Source organism: Halichondria panicea, chromosome 16 (genome assembly GCF_963675165.1).
Source record: "Halichondria panicea chromosome 16, odHalPani1.1, whole genome shotgun sequence".
Taxonomy (NCBI): domain Eukaryota; kingdom Metazoa; phylum Porifera; class Demospongiae; order Suberitida; family Halichondriidae; genus Halichondria; species Halichondria panicea.
This window is the reverse complement of record NC_087392.1, coordinates 5,448,592-5,468,006: the sequence shown is the minus strand read 5'-3', so window position 1 is coordinate 5,468,006 and position 19,415 is coordinate 5,448,592. Positions and strand designations below refer to the sequence as shown.

Here is a 19,415-nt window from a genome sequence, read left to right as displayed (position 1 = left end):
TTTTTACCAACCCCAAAGATGTTAATCTATAAAATTTTCATATTCTCTTGATTCATGTAATGTATACTGTCAAAATAGTTCATCGAATGCTTGCACCAGAGAGGCTCTTGACGGTCACACCTCCCTCGTCAGTGCTCAATGGTATACCTCTGTACGTGGCCAACAGCTTCGAGTTAGTCTTCAAGTCAGGCTGGGAAGTAATGACAACATTAATAATGAAAAATGTCCATCTTATTATCATTATCGGCGACATAATAGTACACACACCTGAATTTGTTCAAATATCTTTTTCTTGGGATTCAGCATTTCATCGGGCTCTGTAGAATAATTCCCTACACACATATCCAGTGGAGGATTCTCTCTCACCTTCAGTGTTATAGCCATCCACAAACACCCTCTGACCAGGTTTAGAGCCGGGAGGGGGCACTAGGAGCTCCACCTTGTCATCACTAGGACAACACGTGTACACACTTGTTACAATGATTCTTCATGAATATATACTAGTGTGTTCTCACCTTGATGCAGCAAGTAGCATGGCTTCAGACTTGATCCCTGTCAAGAGGACAAACAGTTTATAAAACTACTACCTAGCTCTTAATTCACAGAAGGCCGAATAGTTACCACACAAAAACTAGGCTGTATTAACACCTGCTACATGTACACTACACGAGTACCTCTCATGTTGGCAGGCTTGAGGTTACAAAGAACGACCACGTTGCGTTCGTGCAGCTCCTCCATTGTGAGGTACTTGGCCAGGCCACTCACTACAGTACGAGGCTCTGGAGGGTTGATACATGCAGATAAGCAATTAATACAAGAAGTGACAGTATTTTACATCGGACATCTTTGGGGAACAATAATACAGAGGTGAGGGTTGTTTTGTATGCAAACTGTTCATTTGTGACCTAGCCTTTCTTTAGTGGCAGCCATACTGTACACTTACACAAACCACACATTCATGTGGAGACTTGAAGACTTGTCAATAACATGTACACACACACACACACACACACACACACACACACACACACACACACACACACACACACACACACACACACACACACACACACATGCATACCTTTATCTCCCACATCGACCTTCTCCAAATACAGTGTGTCAGCATCAGGGTGCTGCAGGATTACACACAAAAATATGGCTCAATATAATTATTACCGAGAGAATATTAAATTCTAATGCACAGGTATGTAGCAAGCACCCACAACACTGTAACCGTTATTCAACAGTACCACCCACCTTCTCCACAGAGAGAACCCGGCCCACCCTCACGTCCAGTCTAGAGTAATCCACTGCTCTGTCACTGGCTCCAACCTTAGCCTTAGACTTGGGCTCTAGGGAAGAGAAGAAAAATATACAGTACAAAAAATGCAGATCTCGGATTGACTCACTTTCAGCAGGGTAGGCCAAATCCCGGAGGTCTTGCATTTCCTTACTTGCTGCAAACTGCTGTCTAATAGGCTCCAGCATCTATAGTAGTATCACATGACAGTCACATGACCCCACACCCCCTCCCTGACGTACGTACCTTGTTAAGCTCGTTAGCGACCCCATTCTTGAGATCAAGTGGGTACACTTCATCTTTCTTGTAAGCTTCCTCCAGATCCTGATACACGGTGAAGGTCACACGCCCACCAAACTTCTCTTCTCGATCAATCACAAATTCTACAAAGGAAAAATGGTCTTATTGAGGTGGAGCAGACATTAAAATAAACTACACGGCTATTATGTAGCTGCATGTGCCAAATTTCAGGGGAAAAAATAACTTTGCTCAACTAAACAAATTACGGGCTCTCAAAGATAGTTACAGAAGATTACCAATCAATTTGTGTCAACTGATACACAAAATGTCCGACTGTATCGCATTGGAGCACGCCCACTCACCTTCTCCAGACAGAATTGGGAAGAGCACATGTTTTGCAAAGGCCAATACACCGTTTCCCTCCACCTTGGCGGGCTCACAGAAGGCCTGAGGCAAGACACACACCAACAGATCAACACCATGCAAGCTAGGTACATACGCATGACTGTACATTATGTGGCAGGCTCAAGTGTGCGGCTATTGAGTCAAACACTCAGAAGAGACAAGAATAATTATATTTGTAGGTAGACTCGATTCCAGGCTGCCAGAAAATAGGTTTTTTAGGCAGCCTGAAATCGAGGCTAGTGTGATTGCATCATTGATCACCTTCTGTAGCTTCTTGCGGACAACTTGGGCACTGTCCAGAGGGTCTATCTTAGAGTCCTACACACGTGTCAAACATAATGAATCAACAGACATTTTATTATCACAACTTGCCGGTTCTGAGGAGCTCATCTTGGCTCCAGTTAGCCCGGGGACTGTGTGTGTGTGTGTGTGTGTGTGTGGGGGGGTGGGGTGGGGTGTGTGAGGTGTGTGGGTGTGGTAGATGGACAGCAACCTACCCATGGGGTTCATCAAGTGGATACGCTTCTTGTAGCCAAGATGAGGCAGATACTGCACCAGGACAGATACATGTACACATACATACAGTGCATGCAATAAAGGCTCTACAACATTGGAGACAAAATAGCCTGGTCACACTGCGAGGGGACTAACATGCTTATGTACAGAAGTGACACAGACATGTCATGTGGGGGATAAGGGAAGAGAGCGACTACACTACTCACTTTCTCAGCAAATGTGAATATTTTCCTCTGGTCCTCTCCCCCAAACTGTGCGTCCACCTTCAGATACTCCTCATCTAGAGCCTGTATATACAGTTGGTCAAGTACACCGTAACCACACCCTCTTGCCACACCCACCTGCAGGCCGGGATATAGGAGTCCACTGAGTAGAGCATTCTTGACTTGCTTCACAACCTCTGCTCCAGCCTTCTTAGCATCATGCTGGAGGGAGGGGGGGTGACATAGTTAAACATACAAGGTACTATTAAAACTGACTGGGGCACATTCGCTGCATTCTCAAATGGTATTGCTGAATAAGAGTTTGTGCAAACATCGTTAATCACCAAACACTCAGACAAAAAATCCATTAAAATGCAAATAAGAAGCCTCTCACAAACTAACCAGAGCTATTGTTCAGATGTTCCTACCTAGAATGAAGTATATCCCTTACCTTGGTGACCACTCAAACATGCATCCCTTACCTCCGTGACCACAGATGTCATTCTGTATACATCTAGAGTGTACTCTCTGGGAAGACAAACACACACACCAGGATATTAATGACTCTTCCAAGAAAGCTGGACTGTGGTTACACAGGCAGGCATACCTGCTCAACTGGTAATCAGTTCCTCTCACAAACTTGAGCTTATCCAGCGGCACTCCAATAGACTCTAGCATAGCCTGTGCCAGTGTGTGTGTGTGTGTGTGTGTGGGGGGGGGGGGGGGGTATGCTGATCACCTTGATGATGAACTCATAATACTTGGTCCGATGAGCTAGCAGCTCCCAGGGTGCCTTCAAGTTGTCAAGGTAACCATGAAGGTCCGCCAATAATACCGTGACCTGTACCAGTTATAAATGAACATACATGACACCACTGTACGCTAGTAACTCCACTCCACCTCTCTAGTGAGATACAGTATTCAACTCACAGCTAGTTAGCATTATCAATCCTGACGCCCACACCCCTCACACCCCCATCACACTCCTCACACCCACACATTCCACATACCGCACAGCCGGCTCTAAGAAAGTCAGCAAGTTTCATCACTCCCACATAGTAGGCAATATGTGGCTTCCCGGTGGTGGCAGTCCCCCAATACACACCGATGTTCTTACCCTCCTTCAGCAAAGCCTCCAGTCGGTCCTCTCCCAGTACCTCCTGCATACAGGGGGCAAAGGTCATTGGGTATCGTATAGCACGAATGTTTGCTATAAAGTTTATGATTTTCCCATTTGGTAGTAGCTAACATAATTTCATCGCTTCATGCTTTAATAATTATAGTTCCACAAATCTCCACGAATTGATCATGACAAACTAGTATAGTACCTACAGCTCCACGAATCCATGTGACGTACCTCAAGGTTTCTGGTGATGAAGTGCTTCTTCTGCTCTGGAGACAGAGTGTCAGGGTCCACTCCAAACGACTCCTTCCCCTTGAGCTTCACGGAGGAGCTATCATCCGCCATTGCAACACTAGGTAGCTATAGATCACTGTAAGAGTTTAGTTTCTCAGAATACCCACTGTAATTAATTAACCATGTGGTTGATTAAAGTATTCTGAGGGGAAATCCCTGCATGTAGTGGCCTGTAGAGGAGGGGAAACCTCAGAAGAATAATTGGATAAAGGAAAACAATTCATTTTGATCGTAAATAAATATAAAGTCATCGAATAGAAATCAGGAAAAGAGTCAGCATAAGCATAATAAGTATAACACAGAGGAGTGGGCGGGCACATATGAGTGGGCGGGTATATAAGAGCTAATATAATTGCATGCCTAGCAAGTGTTACTGTTCTTTCTTATCCTCTTGAGTGGGTGTGGCCTCTTGAGTGGACTTCTTTTTAGAGCTGAGACCATAGGAAGAGCTCGACTTGGCCGTGTCCGTCTGATGGGCTATCATCTGGAACAGCCGGTCCGCTACGTGTGTGTATGTGTGTGTGTGTATGTGTGTGTGGGTGTGTGTGTGTGTGGGTGGGTGTGTGTGCAGGTGTGTGGGTGTGTGTGCAGGTGTGTGTGTGTGTGGGGTGGTAAAATACGTAATATAATTATAGTAACTCTAAATATAATTTATGGTATTATTGCAACGTGTGCACGTAAGACAATCTAACAATGAACACCTGAACAAGCAAATCTCAAGTAACACTATCAAACCGTATAAATATATAGCGTACCAATACGTATATAGGATGCATGTACCTAACACGACGGCAGCCACTATGATGGCCAGCACCAGCCAGTTGCCAACCCATGCCAGATAGAGACCAGAGAGTAGAGCAGGCACTCCCACCATGGCCAGCCACATCATCACCACCAGGTCAGTGTACGGTCTCTTGGGCATGTTCACTTGTTTCTCAGGGAAGCTGCCGTGCTTTTGGTAGTGCTCAACCAGATCGTCCTGTGTGTGTGTGTGTGTGTGTGTGTGGGTGGTGGTGTGTGGTGTGTGTGTGGGGGTGGTGTGGTGTGTGTGTGGGAGGGGTGGAAGTGTGCAGTAACATAATTGTACGTTGGAATCCTTACATTTATTTTGATAACTAAGAGAGTCTGTTAAGGGACCAATAGTAGTCATTTTTGAAAGCCTGTTTCTGTTTCAGATGGGATGCTCAACTCTCAACTTTTGATTGTACGCAAAATATCACTACACGCTCTAACACTAATATCCCCAGAGCCCCACTATCCCTCTAGCTCTCTCTCATAGCCCTCACCTTGTCCTTGAAGAGGTTGATAAGCCACTGTGACATGGCCTCCTCTGAGGAGGTGTCTATATCAGTGATAGGGTAGCGACGTACCATCATGTCAGCGCTACATGGCTCGGCATTGACCACACCCATCAGGGTAGGCTCCTGGTTATTACGATAGCATATGGTGACATCATAGATACAGGGAACTGTAGGAAACATACAATATGTGGTTAATAAGAGTTCAGTATGACAAGCCAACAGGAACAACTAGAGCACTGAAGTGCAAACCCTCGGCTGGTGACATGATTATAAAGAAACCAGAAGAGTGATACAATGCAGTGCATGTAGTGATGTATGACTGAGCTGTCTAGCACAGCAACTCAGGAGCAATAAAACTAAACCAGACTGGAGACATGCTGAAACATTGAGAACAGAGTACATGAGGTGAACTAGGTCCTAGTCTAGGATCACAGCAAAGAAGCCTGGAGTCGTATGACTCTTGGATGGAGTAGGATCCCAGAGTCAGCTAACAGAGCAACAAACAAGTCACAATTCTAGCTTTCTATTGTAGTGACCCTATTCCACTGTTTTTGGTACGGGATCACTTCAGCTGTAAATACGGAGGGTGCCTCGAATAAAGGCCGCGTGTATAGTGTTAGCTAGCTAGCTGCCATCGTGCAAGTTCAAGCTTCTTAGTTTATGCTCGCTTTTATTCGACAACAAAGCTCTAACATCGAAATCTACTATTGTTAAAACTAATAACTTATTGTGTGAAGGCTATCCATGCTGTAAACGCAGTGCTGTGGCAGCCAGGTGAGCAGATCCTGAACACAAACAGACAAACAGACAAACCAAACGACTACTATAACCCGTGGCCGCCCACGCGCCTCGGGTTAACAACTACCTGGTCTCTCCCTTCCTTGTGGCCTGGAATCAAGGCTACACTGCCTGTGCCACTGTTTCTGTGTTACAGGAAAGCTAAGACCACAAACTACAATACTTCCACAAAGAGAGCTACAAATCTACATGTTTGCTGTACTTACTACCTACCTATAGTACACACTCTAACAAACTACATGACTTATACACATTTTGTACTGGGATTGGCTTAAGCCTCTTAATGGTTTCTATAGTGAGGGTTTGGCTTAGAGGGTTTGGCTATACGGACACTTTCAAGCTCTTTAATCAATTGTTTTTAGCTGCCATAACTTGAATTCCGTGCATTCAATTTCAACGATTTTATGATTTTCTGAAGGCTTAAAAAGAGACCTTTAAAATGGTGTCATCATCGTTCATTTTTAGGAGATGGTCAATTTCGACCAAATACCATGGATTATAATAGCCCATGGTCCAAGGCCGAAAATGACAAATTATGGCCCCAACCAAATTTTGGATTTAAACACATCATTTGAAAGGTATCTTACTAAGCTTTCAGAAAATCATTAAATTTTTGAGTCAACGACACTAAGGTTATAGCAGTTGAAATATGTTCAACTACATGACACCCGCCCACTCACACACTCCCTCCATATGGTTCATGATGAAGTTGAATCCCTTGGTACGTGGAGTGAGGTGATGCTTGAGGACAGGGAGACCTCGAGACCGAGCAAACTCCATACTGGCCTTGTGCTTCTCTGGTGTGAACCGAGTGCCCTCAGCAAACAAACACAGCTGTATGTGTGTGTGTGTGTGTGTGGGTGTGTGTGTGTGGGTGGGTGGGATGTGAAGTTTTAGAAAAATAATATGCAAAATTCACCTAACTATTAGCACTGCTATACTTACATTTTTGTTTCACCTACTGCACATGACTTTCAATCATGATACAGTAGTCACCCACACACCTACCCGTATACACCCACCACACCCATTCTCACACTCACACCCACTCACGAGCATGTTGACGGGGTAGTCGGACAGGTTCTTGCAAGACTGAGCCAGTCTCTTCTCATCTTTATTCCAGTCTCTCTTAAGAAATGGATACTCCATGAACATGAAGGTCCAGCCAATCCCCGGCAAGAACTTGGCTATATCCTTCATGATGGCCTTGGTGCCCTGTGTGTGTGGGTGGTGTGGAGTGTGTGTGTGTGTGTGTGTGTGTGGAGTGGTGTGGGTGTGCTGTGTGGAGTGGGTGTGGTAGTACTTGTGAGAGGATATATATAGTGGTAACCTTTCTTTGGGAAGAGACCAACAGTGGCTGTAATAAAGAGGTAACCTGCTAACACAGGTCCAAACACATGCCTTTGGGGCTCATTAACCTGGCTGTATTATAGAGGGTGGCCTGCTTACAGGGACACCACAATGGCTGTATTATAGAGGGTGGCCTGCTTACAGGGACACCACAGTGGCTGTATTATAGAGGGTGGCCTGCTTACAGGGACACCACAATGGCTGTATTATAGAGGGTGGCCTGCTTACAGGGACACCACAATGGCTGTATTATAGAGGGTGGCCTGCTTACAGGGACACCACAATGGCTGTATTATAGAGGGTGGCCTGCTTACAGGGACACCACAATGGACTTGAATGGACAATGGCTACTCTAATGTTGTGTAGCTACATCGTCATCTGAATGACAACCATTGTAAGAAGCATAATTATTGCAAGTACAAGTATATATTAATATAAAAATCACCCCAGACAATACGCCCACTCACTCCCAGCATTCCAGATCTCTCTATGAACACCCATCCAATCATCCAGTCCAGGTCGCCACGGTGATTGAGAATGCAGAGGGCGTGTTCCTGATTTGCGAATGTCTCGAATAAACCTTCTTTAGCAAACACACGGATATCATACTCAGCCCAACTCTCCAACGCCCACGGAATGACTGGAGACAAAACAGAAGGGTTAAATCAACTCTTTATTCACATACCGTATAGCGGGTATATTTTGAGGGTCTAAATGTTCGCAGTTTTCGCTGATCAAGCATGTACCGCGAACATTTATACCTACGAATTTAACATCGCATGCATGCATGCTGCAGAAAGGCTGCTATTCAGCGAAAGTTTATACCCTCAAAATATACCGGCTATACGGTACTCAAACACACAGTGTATAATCGAAGTATGCACTTCTCCCAGTAAATTATATGTACTATAGGAGGTGTACAGTTCATTACAAACACATGTTTTGCAGCCTAAGCAATCTGTGATTACACACACAAAGATGCAAACTAAACACATTCCAAGTATTTAGGGAATTATCTGACTCCATTACTCTCATTCTCCAACCATGGATAATTAAGTTAACAGCATGTGAATATACAACCATTTGAGCTGAGATAGCAAGTTACTTGCTAAGTAATCTGACTTGTACAGTATCACTAGGCAACTTGTCAGCCAATGGAGGCATCGCTACGTTGACTAGTAGCGGATCAAACAGCTGTACACATTCATTACACTAGCGTCTCTTTACTAAGATCTTTGCTGATTAAATACGAGTGTATCGTTGTATTAATGACTTACTGCACCAGTGGAAATACACAATCCTGGAGTTGATTTGTCTGAACAGCTTCTTGTTGAGGAAGTAGAGCGGCAGAGTCATCAGCTCCAGTAGGTTGATGATGAGGCCACTCACTATAAAGCTGAATACAAACAGGAGCACTGTCACCTTCCTCTTCTTGATCCATCGTATAGTTGACCAGAAGGCAGACATCTTGCAGTGGAGCTAGCTATTAACAGTGTGCAGAGTGTGTGGGGCACTATTTAGGAGCTCTCTTATCACTGTCTTGATCAGTACTGCATGTGTTCTTATATCTGATGACACCAGTGCTGTCCAGATCTTGCTTGCTTTGTTGTGATGAGTAGATCACTGGCAGTCGAGTCCAACAGAATACCACCTAGTGTGCTCTGTGTGTGTAAAATAGCTCCCAGTGCAGCAACCTTGACGTACCTTTGAATGTGCTGGATTAGCAATAATTTCTGTAGGACAGGGGGGCGGGGCTGGTACAAGCATTATTTTTATTTTTACAAAAAAATGTAGTATATACATCTGTTATAGTTTTTCTCACATTACATAATTACATTCATACACTTCCATTTGCTAGAGGAAAGGTCGATCACATGAAGAGCTAGAACCAGCTAGTAATCTACTATATATGGGAGATTTTTAAATTTTCAATCGTTATAAAAATGAGGAAAGTTAAAATACAATAACAACACGGTATTAAAAATATCCAAAGAACTCCTATAAAATAATCAGTCAGTCTATTGCTCATCTAAATATTGTATGAGAGTGGTTTAATTGAACATTCTGGCAGCATCAGAGTCCTGCCTCCTGAACCCCATCCTGGGTGTGGCTTTGCCCACCTCCTCCTGAGCTGCCTCCATTAGATCCTGGAGTGTGATCCTACGATCCTCTGCAAGAAAATGAAACATTATTACTAGCTAGAAGTCATGTTCTTACAACACTTAATTTAGGGGGAGTGCAGATTATGCACAATATTGTTTTGGTAGCTATCAGCCGTGATTATAAGTGCCGGTCCAGACACTGTACAAAGGTCAACAAAGGTCATAACGCCGTAATTTGTTAAATGCGTTTCACTATACGCATGTAATAAGTGTAGAGCTAATGGTTCTAGTCCCCTCCCCACACCTTCATCCCTGAGTGCTGCTCTTGCAGCTGCTCTAAACACCGCCCCCTTCATGTTCCCACCAGCCATTTCAAACTGTGCCAGCTTCTGGTAATCAACGTCATCAGCCAGTGGTGCCTCCTCGGGAATAATCAGCTGCAAGAGGTCATGGTAACAGTGATGATGCAGGAGGTCATGTGATGCATGGTAACAGTATAAAGCAGCGGAGTTTACACTCTACAATGAAAGCTCACATAATGTGTAACATTAGCTACTGAGATTGACAAATATAAGCTCATACAATTTCAATATATCTAGCTATTATGTGTACATTGAAACCATCAATATTACTTAAGCTAAGTGCTATGATTAGGCTACCACGATGACATTACCATAATTATACAGATTTTATTGCCATCATGTAAGTAGAAATGTAATGATACGCATATTAAGGTGTAGTTGTGCCAATGTTACCATGTGCACATTACCTTCCAGAGTTTGACCCTGAGTTCCTGGGAAGGCACGTCAAGCTGCAGGATGTAGCGGAGGCGTCTGAAGAATGCCTTGTCAATGTTCTGGATGAGGTTGGTGGTGAGGATGATGATACCAGTGTATCGCTCAATATGGTAGAGGAGCACCCCCACATCCACGTTGGCATAGCGATCTGTAGACGTACTAAACAAGGGAAAGTTGAAAATATAAATAATCGTGAACAATCATTATAAGCAGCTAGACTTAAATCAAACAAACACACTACACTAAGTGCCCCACCGCCCACTCCACACACCCACACCACACACACCTCATTTCAGTCCTCTGTCCGAACAGACCCTCTGCTTCATCGAACACCAAGATGGCGTCGCTTTGTCGACCCTCAGCAAATATGGAGTCAATATTCTTGGAGCTCTCTCCCACCCACTTGCTGAGCAGCTCACCACAGTTGACTACCTTGAGTGGCTTCCCCACCTCGTAGCCAATGGCCTCTGCTAGTACTGACTTACCAGTACCCGGTGGGCCATGCAGGAGAATGGTGAGGTTCTGATGGTTGCGACGAGCAAAGCCCCACTGACCAAACAAGACAGCCCTGTGTGTGTGTGGGGTATGTGTGTGTGTGTGTGGTGTGTGTGTGTGGGGTGTGGGTGGGGTGTGTGGGGTGTGGGTGTGTGGGTGTGTGTGGGGGGGAGTAAACACTCAGGTAAGCAACTGATTTGCTCAGAAATAATTCTATACATATAATAACCTTTGACTTCTTCACGTAGAGTCACTTAGTGAGAAATAGTGGTTGCCCATACATGTTGGTGTGTTTGTTAGCTTTAAGGCAGTGCGCTCAGAAACAAATGGAAGGAATACTTTTAAGCTACACATTCAATGAATGGGCAGTAAACCGTTTGATGTAAGTCTCCATGTGCAAACAACAATGGGCAACCTACGCACATGCAGAGTACGTGTGAAACACTACCGTATGCACAAATGTAGCACACTCACACACCCTCCCCACCCACACACCCACCCACGCATACCTGGCCTTCTCAAACTGCACGATCTCCTTGAGTTGTCTCATGATATCATCCTCCACAATGATCTCATCCAGTCCAGCGTTTGGTACCACTCGTCGATCAAAGTCCTGCACAGTATTATTATAGAAGACCGGCAGACAGAGAGCAATATTCTCAGTCAAGCAGACAAAAGTGTGTTTCCGTACAGGGTCATAGTATTCGTATGTTTAAAGCACATTGTGCAAACACACACAATATCTCACTATTTTCGAGTTGCACAAACAAATTTGGAAGTTTTTTTACTATTATAAACGCATCAACAAACACTATATGTCATACGATACCTTCATCCTGAGTCTACCCCTGAGCTGTAGGTTAGCTCCCTGGAGGAGGTCCTTCTGTTCCACGATGGGGGCGTCGCCATCACGTGACACGGCTATGGAGAGAGCAGAGAGAATGGCGTTCTTGATGAACCCACCAGTCAACTCAAACCTCAGAGCCAGCTCAGTCTGGGGGTTGGGGGGGGATATAATTATAGTTGATTTCTGTTGGCAGTACACATACAGTAGCCCGAAAATTATGAAAATTATGTGAAAAATGTTGGGTTGAAGCATATCATTTGAAAGGTCGCTTTCTAAGCTTTCAGAAAATCATAAAACTGTTGACATTGGATCAACGGTACTAAAGTTATGGCTGTTGAACTGACCAGGTCTACATCGTCAGCCAGTATCATCTGCTCTGGAAGGTGGGTCTGCCAGATAGTCTTGCGGAGGAGGTGGTCAGGTTGTCGGAACTCTATGGCAACCATGATGCGCCGATGCATGGCTTCATCAAGGTCATAAGGTCGATTGGTGGCCAGGATGATTAGACCATCATGTCTGCACATGTGAGTAAATTTAAAGAATGGGGGCTCACAATTATTTAAAGTTCAGTAGCAATATTGAAATGTCTCTAATCTAATTATACGTCAGTACCCGCACCTCTCTATCTCAGTGAGCAGGAGGTTGACGCTGTGTCCGCCAAGTTCCCGACTCTCAAAGATGGCCTCACACTCATCAAAGAACAAGATGGCGTCGTTGATCTTTGACTCTCGGAAGATGAACTTGAAGTTCTCACCAGCCGTCATTGAGCCAAGAGATGGGAAGTTGATAAGAAGCACCTGAGGAACAGATGAGACAACATTCATACGTAGAGTGGCTATGGATTTATTCTGCTCAAAATGCAGGATTATAAATGAACATACGTAGCTGGTGGTTAGAATAGACATTGATACTTCACAACATAAGCATCACACAGCTAGTGAGACTCTACACTAGTGGAGCTTTCTTAATGGCCCAACCAACAGATCGATAACCTAGAGCATAGTATATTAACTCTAGCCTCCCAATGGGAACACATGCACAGCAATGGCATGCACGAATCATAATAACTGTTAGCCTAGTCACTTAAGGTATCCATTGATACAACTTACTTTCTTGCCCAGTTTGTTAGCGAGTGCGTTGGCCATCATGGTCTTGCCAGTGCCAGGTGGTCCATGGAACAACAGCACCATCCCAGCTCCATACGTGATGACATCATCAAGACCCATCTTCTTGCGACATCTCTTGTACGCTTCGAAGTTGCTCACTGTCGATAATATCAACTCCTTCTTTTCTTTGGGGAGGATGACCTGTGTATGTGTGTGGGTGTGTGAGGGGTGTAGTGTGTGTGAGGTGTGTGAGGTGTGTGTGTGTGTGTGTGTGTGTGCGTATGGGTGTGTTGTTGCTCTCACAGAGTCAAACTTGGTCTTGGGGAAGTAGAGATGAGATCCCTCCACGATCTCAGAGAACTCAGTATCCAGACCCACACAGAAGTCAAGCATTCGTCGATCTATCTCAACCTGTTGTGGATGGAGAATGAGATGTACTGCCACGGTTATACTTCTGTAGATCAACTTGAGCAAAACAAGTCTATTACAAACTGTTACACGTACGTACGCTATATATATCATCAGTACAAGCACTCCGTGTAAAAGCCCAATAAATTAAACATTTTTGAGGCAAACTTTGATATAAAAGGCCAGGTCCCAAATGAACAGTTTGTAAAACAAGGCCACCTCTGTATAAACAGCCAGGTCCACATTATACCAACCACATGACATAGCTATGACAACACTCACGGTGGCGCTGGTGGTATCTCCAGTGAGGCCACTGTTCTGGACCACTATCATTCCCTCGTGCACCAGAGAGGAGCTCTTGTAGAAGTACCTCCGATGCTGTATCTGTTCCTCCAGGTCCTCACAGAAGATACGCAGCACCTCCCCCACCTGGGCGAAGTTAGGGCTGATCCGAACCTCGAAGTTCTGGAACTGGAATGGGAAATGAGGGTTTAATTAATTGAGTATGAAAGTAAAACACTAGTGTGTGTCCAATACAATAATACCAAGGGCGTATGAAGAGAAGAGGGCATGCAACTACAATCTATACCCTATTACAAATGGGCGGCGGTTTATGTACAAATGGGCGGGGTTTATGTCTAAGAATGTATTGCACGTGACTTTATTCCCTAGTGGGCGGTGGCTAAATCATGGCTAAACCTGCTGACTCATCAATAATATGACGCATATACAGTATACATTGTGAGTTGCATGCCCTCTTCTCTTCATACGCCCTTGAATGATAATACTAACACTTGGACCATGGATTATATATAGCCCATGGTCCAAGGCCGAAAATGGAAAATTTTTTAAATTTATAATATATCATTTGAAAGGTCTCTTTCTAAATTGTTGACGTTTGGATCAACGGTACTAAAGTTATGGTTGTTTACCTACAACCCCCTCCCCCCCCCCCCTAGCTCCGTTTAATCAACAGTTCAGGGACTCTTTCAGCTAGCCCCTCCCACCTTGTTTGGTTGTATGACGCTCCCAATGAGCAACAAGAGCACATTCTTCTCAAAGTCACACAGTTTACGAGACTCCACCATTCTCTCGAGACGAGGCAACCACGACCCGTTAGCCCTCGTCAGCTGATCAGAGTGTGTGTGTGTGCGGGGGGGGGGTAAGGTAGGGTACAAAGTTCATACCCGATACGAATACGTTAACTATTTTTATACAGACATGCACAGATGGTATGTCACATGGCGTGTCACATGACGTGTCCTTACCGTGAGCCTCTTGGCACACTTCTTCTCCTGCACCTTGGCCTTTGTCACCGCCTCTCTCTGTATGTGTGTGTGTGTGTGTGTGTGTGTGTGTGTGTGTGTGTGTGTGTGTGTGTGTGTGTGTGTGTGTGGTGTGTGTGTGTGTGGGGTGTGTGGGGTTGTGATTGGCTTGAGAGCTAGGATCTGTTAAACAATCATTAGATAGATCTTTCAAAGGGCTACAAAATGCATCTTTTAATTGAAAATGCACACTCAAAGTTAGCTACCAAAACATTATCGACTGCAATCACTGATCAAACACATTCTATCTAGATTGTGTAATGCACATTATTATATGCTTGCAGGTATTCGGACACTGCAATCCCTACACAATGCCTCACACACACACACTATTACGCCCTCACACCTCACACACACACGCCCACACGTACCCTCTGTCGCTGATAGCGCTGGTTCTGACGGTAGCCATCATCGTACTGCTCCTCCATCTCTATACGCGTGTCCATCCCCTTGACCTTTAGTTTGAACCCTATCAGCTGGAAATGATCGTCCAGATAGTCGAGATCCTTCTTGTATGGCTTCAACTTATCAGTGTCCTCATCTTCCACTGACACTTCCGGCTGTCAGGGGGAGGGAGGTCATTGTATCATGTTATAAGCTAGGCCAAAAACAAGTGCAGCAACTAAGCTAGGCCAGGTGTACATCACCATAATAATGTATGTCAGTCAGAAAAATTCACAATGCAAAGTTTTCGTTGTATATTATTACTACATACGAGAGTCCAATAGCCCCTCCCCTGACCTTTGTACCCCTGGCCCCTCCCCTGACCTCTGTACCTCGTCTTCCTCGACCCCATCCTCCTTCCGTTGTTTTTCTCTCGCTCTTTCTTGCCTCAACAACTGGTCCAAATCCATCTCATCTTCAGCACCAGCTTTGACCTTGGGCAACTTCACCTTTGCAGCTAGAAGGGGAGATATTGAATATTAGTATGATACAAACAATAAGCCATTGACAATACATAGCAAAGCTTGCTCAGACTAAGAACTTCACTGAGCCCGAACAAAAGTTTTCAACTGCATTTGTTTTTGCCTAAGTATAACTACTACCTACCTGGTGTTTCCAGTGTTGGGTCATGATCCTGTATGAAGACAATACAGAGAGAGAGAGAGTATTAAGTTAATTAGGGTTATGGGAGTACACACCATGACTCAGTGTGTGTGCAGGTATTGTGTATCACGCAGTCATAGCTGGATATGGGAGTGTTGCTAAAAATAGAAATGCTGAATCATAGAGCTCCGGTGAATATTTACTCAACAAGTTTTGTAATAATTCCTGTGAAAGCATACCTATAAACTTTGAGCTACTGCATGTGTAGTTAGCAGACAAAACATAACATGCAGCTTTATTGTTATCATGCATATACAGTGACTTCACTTTCAACCATGTCGAATATAAGGTATCAGGGTTCAGTACAGAGGTCACTAGGGATGCTACCTATTGTCAGGCTAGGTCATTGCTATAGAGAAGGCCACACACACAGTATATCATAAGCTGTGTAAGGATGCTTTTGGTTATCAAGTCACCTTGATGTACATTTTGAAAAGTCATTGGTCTTAATTACATCACATGTACCTCGGCTGTGTCCACTGGAATAGCCATGGGATGTGCTGGGTCTTCACTCTCGTCCTCGTCTATTGTGGGTGGAGTCTCGTCACCAGGGGTAACCTCAGGTTGGTCATCTTTGCCAGTGGTGGGGGAGGTGATGTCCTCCTCTCTGTGGAGTGTGTGTGTGTGGAGTGTGTGTGGTGTGTGTGAGGGGGTTAGGCTACTACATATCTGTGATAAAAAAAAAGTGAGCAGAAGTGAGCAAACGGTACAGAACAGTATACTTCATACAATTTTGTTCAGCTAGCAAAAGAAAAAAGTACTGAGAATACTCATAAAGCCTGGGCTTCAAAGCATTAGCCTACATGTAGCTCTAAGCACTAAGTGTTGTGGCTACATGTATACTCACCGGTAGTGTTGGTTACCAGGTTCCTCTGCTATCACGTCAGCCAGTATTGTCTGCTCTATCTTAAGGAACTCTGTTGCCTTCAGTTGCGTCCCCATTAGAGCTTTGCAGAAGTCAGAGTCGTAGGTCACGCTGCTGTTGAGGATGTAGCTGTCCTGCACATCGGGGAAGAAGCCTTGTTGCATGTGCTTGCGCTCTTGATCCAAGAAGACGAGCATTTCTTGTAGAGGGATGCTGAGGAACTGACAGGTGGAGAGGACGTCTGCTCCGTATCCGCTCAAACGCCCATCACGATCGTAGCCGGACTGTATGACAAGCGAATAGGTCGCGATTCTTGTCTCGTTTTCGGTGAATTCTAACTTCTTGCACAGACGGATGATGCGTGGGAGAAACAGTTCTCCGTGTTCCTTGACCGTGGCCTTGACTTTCGAGGTAATGACCTTCTCAAATTGTTTGGAAATCTGCACATTGATTGGTGAGGATAATTGGTATTATTCGAAATTTAATTGCCCACTTTATCTGCGTAATATGTAGTACATGTCTTAGAGAACTGAAGCAATAGCTGGACATTAATAATATTTACAAGACATTGTCATAATTTATATTTGTGGATTTTTACCAAAATAATGTGGGGCAATTGATGCTCTCAACGAGTTGTGTTTGTCTCTCACCTTTCCTAAGACCTGGATCTTGATAATGAAGCTAGCCACATCCACCTCTTCCTTCACTTTATTGGGTACAAGGAGGTGGGTCCGGAGTGCTCGCTCTGCGTCCTCAACCCTCTGATTCATTCCAAAGAACGATGCCATGTCCACCAAGTATTGCTCATTGATGTCCTTAGGATCATACGGCTCAGTTGGTGACTTGCTCAACAGCCTGGCCTGCTTGGAATTAAGCAGTGAGATGACATCTGGGCATGCTTTTCTTAGTGAAGTAAGGAACACAATGGGGTCTTGGATATCCATCTCTGTGGTAACTGTCTCTTCAGCCATCTTGATACTCTCTTGATAGAGCTGTGGTTCAGAACTGTTTGCAGATAACTCTAGGGTGGATTTTCTAGACCTATATATAGAGACTGAGTGATCTATAGGCTGCTGCCTGATTTTAATATAGACATCCAGGCCTCTCCCAGCCCTGCCCACCTTTTCCTTACATGGTTATGGTCTGGTAAAGATCATCTAGATCTACTCTGGTGGTGAAAATTAGAGAAAGGGAGTGACTTTCGACTTTTACTGAATTGAGATAGCTTAGCTATGGCTGAGCCCCAAGTGAACAGGGCCCCTTCTTACAACAACATGGTTGATGTTATGGACGAGACAAGCCAAGCAAGGTACTAAATCCTTGCTATGCTGTGTGCATGCTATATAATATAAACATTGCTCTGATGATGATGTAGTGTTCTGAGCTAAACATTAATTTCTGTACCCATTTCCCAGGAACGCAGAAACCGATCTGTCTGACTCTGAAATCAAACTGGACCCAGAGGACTCCACCAGACGACCGCCGCCTTCGTTAAATATCCAAAACATTTCGTCTGAGATGGTAGCCCCCTCCTCCGCACCACCCTCACGGTTTAGGGTGAAGTGGGGGTCTCTATTCCCCAGCCGTGATCCCAAATCACCCACCAGGCCAAAACAATCTCGAGCTGTGAGAATATACTATCGAAAACAGCAGAAAGATATTGAAGTTCTCAGAGAGGCTAGGCGTATGTCCACTGTCGATTCTGGAGCTGGGGAAGATGATATTTTCGATGAACTTTTGCAGGAGACGGAAGATAACAAAGAAGAAAAGAGATGCTGCAATACAAGCAAATGTCGTTGCATTAAGCTATCTGTTGGCACGGCAGCAAGGTTGACATTCGCTGTAAACCTGTTTCTACTGTTTGCCAAACTATCTGCTACGATTCAGTCAGGATCTCTATCTGTTCTCTCGAGTTTACTTGATTCTGCTCTTGATCTGTTCTCTGGTTTTGCGATTGGTGTAAGCAGTTACCTCATCAAACGTTACGATCGATTTCACTACCCCATTGGTCGGAATAGACTGGAATCGGTGGCTATTGTCATCACAGCGTGTGTGATGGGCACTGCTGCTCTACAGATTGTGACTAAAGCCATCGAGGACATAGCTAGCTCTAATGTCCATCCCAACATCAACGCTTTCTCTGGTTCTATTATTGGAGCTACAATTATCTTGAAAACTGGCCTATACCTGTTGTGTAGAGGAGTAGACAACGCGTCCGTACAAGCTCTCTCAGTCGATCACAGAAATGATATTGCGTCCAATATAGCCACCCTGGTATTTGGACTGATGGGCACGTATCTCTATCCAAACATCGACCCAATCGGTGCTGTTCTACTGGCCTTTTATATCATTATCAACTGGGTACTGGTTGCGTACGAACAAATCAAAAACCTAGTCGGACACACTGCTGATCGAAGGTTCATCTCTAAACTGACTTGGATAGCTGCTCATCACGACAACCGGGTTGAGTCTGTAGATACTGTGAGAGCCTACACGTTTGGTGTAAACTATTTGGTAGAGGTGGATGTTCAGTTACCAGCGGACATGCCTCTGAAGACTGCCCATGATATTGGGGAGGAACTGCAGCAGAAGTTAGAGAGACTTGATGAAGTGGAGAGAGCGTTTGTTCATTTGGACTTTGAGACGTTACACTCGCCCTCCATTGAACACAAGTACCCTCCCAGCTAGCTAGTCTAACAGTTGTACTATGACTGTGTGTGTGTGTGTGTCTTTATTTTCCAAACGTAATTCACAGTAATTAAAGCCTTATACTTTTCTTCGTGTATATACAGTCATGTAATTGATATAATTATTAATTTTATTGCATGTGTGT

The 19,415-nt window shown here is 44.5% G+C and overlaps 4 protein-coding genes across 5 annotated transcripts; 1 reads left to right on the top strand and 3 right to left on the bottom strand.

The window, feature by feature from the left end:
* Positions 1 to 21: 21 nt before the first annotated feature.
* On the bottom strand, positions 22 to 19,381 carry LOC135350537 (tyrosine--tRNA ligase, cytoplasmic-like). 2 transcript variants are annotated; one of them, XM_064549365.1, is made up of 21 exons: positions 19,372 to 19,381; positions 4,022 to 4,190; positions 3,675 to 3,824; positions 3,404 to 3,505; positions 3,272 to 3,345; positions 3,147 to 3,192; positions 2,803 to 2,886; positions 2,668 to 2,748; positions 2,443 to 2,494; positions 2,318 to 2,358; positions 2,207 to 2,263; positions 1,903 to 1,987; positions 1,547 to 1,683; positions 1,410 to 1,488; positions 1,258 to 1,352; positions 1,082 to 1,133; positions 675 to 779; positions 516 to 552; positions 367 to 449; positions 268 to 317; positions 22 to 190 (listed from the first exon to the last, which is right to left on the bottom strand). In XM_064549365.1, exons 2-21 carry the CDS (start codon positions 4,130 to 4,132, stop codon positions 80 to 82), a joined length of 1,632 nt encoding a protein of 543 aa, XP_064405435.1. In that variant the 5' UTR covers positions 4,133 to 4,190; positions 19,372 to 19,381; the 3' UTR covers positions 22 to 79. The 2 variants fall into 2 exon arrangements, with proteins under 2 accessions (XP_064405435.1, XP_064405434.1); XM_064549364.1 differs by having other exon boundaries at positions 1,258 to 1,488.
* On the bottom strand, positions 4,288 to 9,269 carry LOC135350552 (1-acyl-sn-glycerol-3-phosphate acyltransferase gamma-like). Its single transcript, XM_064549388.1, has 7 exons — positions 8,808 to 9,269; positions 7,998 to 8,170; positions 7,234 to 7,395; positions 6,861 to 7,014; positions 5,368 to 5,549; positions 4,862 to 5,060; positions 4,288 to 4,582 (listed from the first exon to the last, which is right to left on the bottom strand). The coding sequence occupies exons 1-7, from the start codon at positions 8,995 to 8,997 to the stop codon at positions 4,452 to 4,454; spliced, it is 1,191 nt and encodes a 396-aa protein (XP_064405458.1). The 5' UTR covers positions 8,998 to 9,269; the 3' UTR covers positions 4,288 to 4,451.
* Positions 9,446 to 17,703, bottom strand: LOC135350521 (uncharacterized). Its single transcript, XM_064549337.1, has 19 exons — positions 17,233 to 17,703; positions 16,565 to 17,022; positions 16,183 to 16,324; positions 15,661 to 15,688; positions 15,387 to 15,511; positions 14,982 to 15,170; positions 14,554 to 14,610; positions 14,293 to 14,415; positions 13,568 to 13,756; positions 13,181 to 13,288; positions 12,881 to 13,078; positions 12,390 to 12,568; positions 12,116 to 12,287; positions 11,754 to 11,918; positions 11,434 to 11,537; positions 10,716 to 10,997; positions 10,402 to 10,588; positions 9,937 to 10,069; positions 9,446 to 9,700 (listed from the first exon to the last, which is right to left on the bottom strand). The coding sequence occupies exons 1-19, from the start codon at positions 17,551 to 17,553 to the stop codon at positions 9,582 to 9,584; spliced, it is 3,279 nt and encodes a 1,092-aa protein (XP_064405407.1). The 5' UTR covers positions 17,554 to 17,703; the 3' UTR covers positions 9,446 to 9,581.
* Positions 17,726 to 19,408, top strand: LOC135350546 (uncharacterized). Its single transcript, XM_064549379.1, has 2 exons — positions 17,726 to 17,891; positions 17,998 to 19,408. The coding sequence occupies exons 1-2, from the start codon at positions 17,815 to 17,817 to the stop codon at positions 19,268 to 19,270; spliced, it is 1,350 nt and encodes a 449-aa protein (XP_064405449.1). The 5' UTR covers positions 17,726 to 17,814; the 3' UTR covers positions 19,271 to 19,408.
* The last annotated feature ends 7 nt before the right edge of the window (positions 19,409 to 19,415 follow it).

What these genes read in the sequence shown, in the direction of transcription:
- LOC135350521 (XM_064549337.1), bottom strand. Translation starts at nt 17,553, where the DNA reads ATGGCTGAAGAGACAGTTACCACAGAGATGGATATCCAAGACCCCATT. An exon ending in AGCGCTATCAGCGACAGAGG is followed by an intron (nt 14,611 to 14,981) that starts GTACGTGTGGGC and finishes ACACACATACAG; the next exon opens with AGAGAGGCGGTGACAAAGGC. An exon ending in CCAAGACCAAGTTTGACTCT is followed by an intron (nt 13,079 to 13,180) that starts GTGAGAGCAACA and finishes ACACATACACAG; the next exon opens with GTCATCCTCCCCAAAGAAAA.
- LOC135350552 (XM_064549388.1), bottom strand. Translation starts at nt 8,997, where the DNA reads ATGTCTGCCTTCTGGTCAACTATACGATGGATCAAGAAGAGGAAGGTG. An exon ending in TGTGTATTTCCACTGGTGCA is followed by an intron (nt 8,171 to 8,807) that starts GTAAGTCATTAA and finishes TTTTGTCTCCAG; the next exon opens with TCATTCCGTGGGCGTTGGAG. An exon ending in AGTGGCTGCCGTCGTGTTAG is followed by an intron (nt 4,583 to 4,861) that starts GTACATGCATCC and finishes ACACACACGTAG; the next exon opens with CGGACCGGCTGTTCCAGATG.
- LOC135350546 (XM_064549379.1), top strand. Translation starts at nt 17,815, where the DNA reads ATGGCTGAGCCCCAAGTGAACAGGGCCCCTTCTTACAACAACATGGTT. An exon ending in GACGAGACAAGCCAAGCAAG is followed by an intron (nt 17,892 to 17,997) that starts GTACTAAATCCT and finishes CCCATTTCCCAG; the next exon opens with GAACGCAGAAACCGATCTGT.
- LOC135350537 (XM_064549364.1), bottom strand. Translation starts at nt 4,132, where the DNA reads ATGGCGGATGATAGCTCCTCCGTGAAGCTCAAGGGGAAGGAGTCGTTT. An exon ending in TTCTTAGAGCCGGCTGTGCG is followed by an intron (nt 3,506 to 3,674) that starts GTATGTGGAATG and finishes TAACTGGTACAG; the next exon opens with GTCACGGTATTATTGGCGGA. An exon ending in ACTGATTACCAGTTGAGCAG is followed by an intron (nt 3,193 to 3,271) that starts GTATGCCTGCCT and finishes TTGTCTTCCCAG; the next exon opens with AGAGTACACTCTAGATGTAT.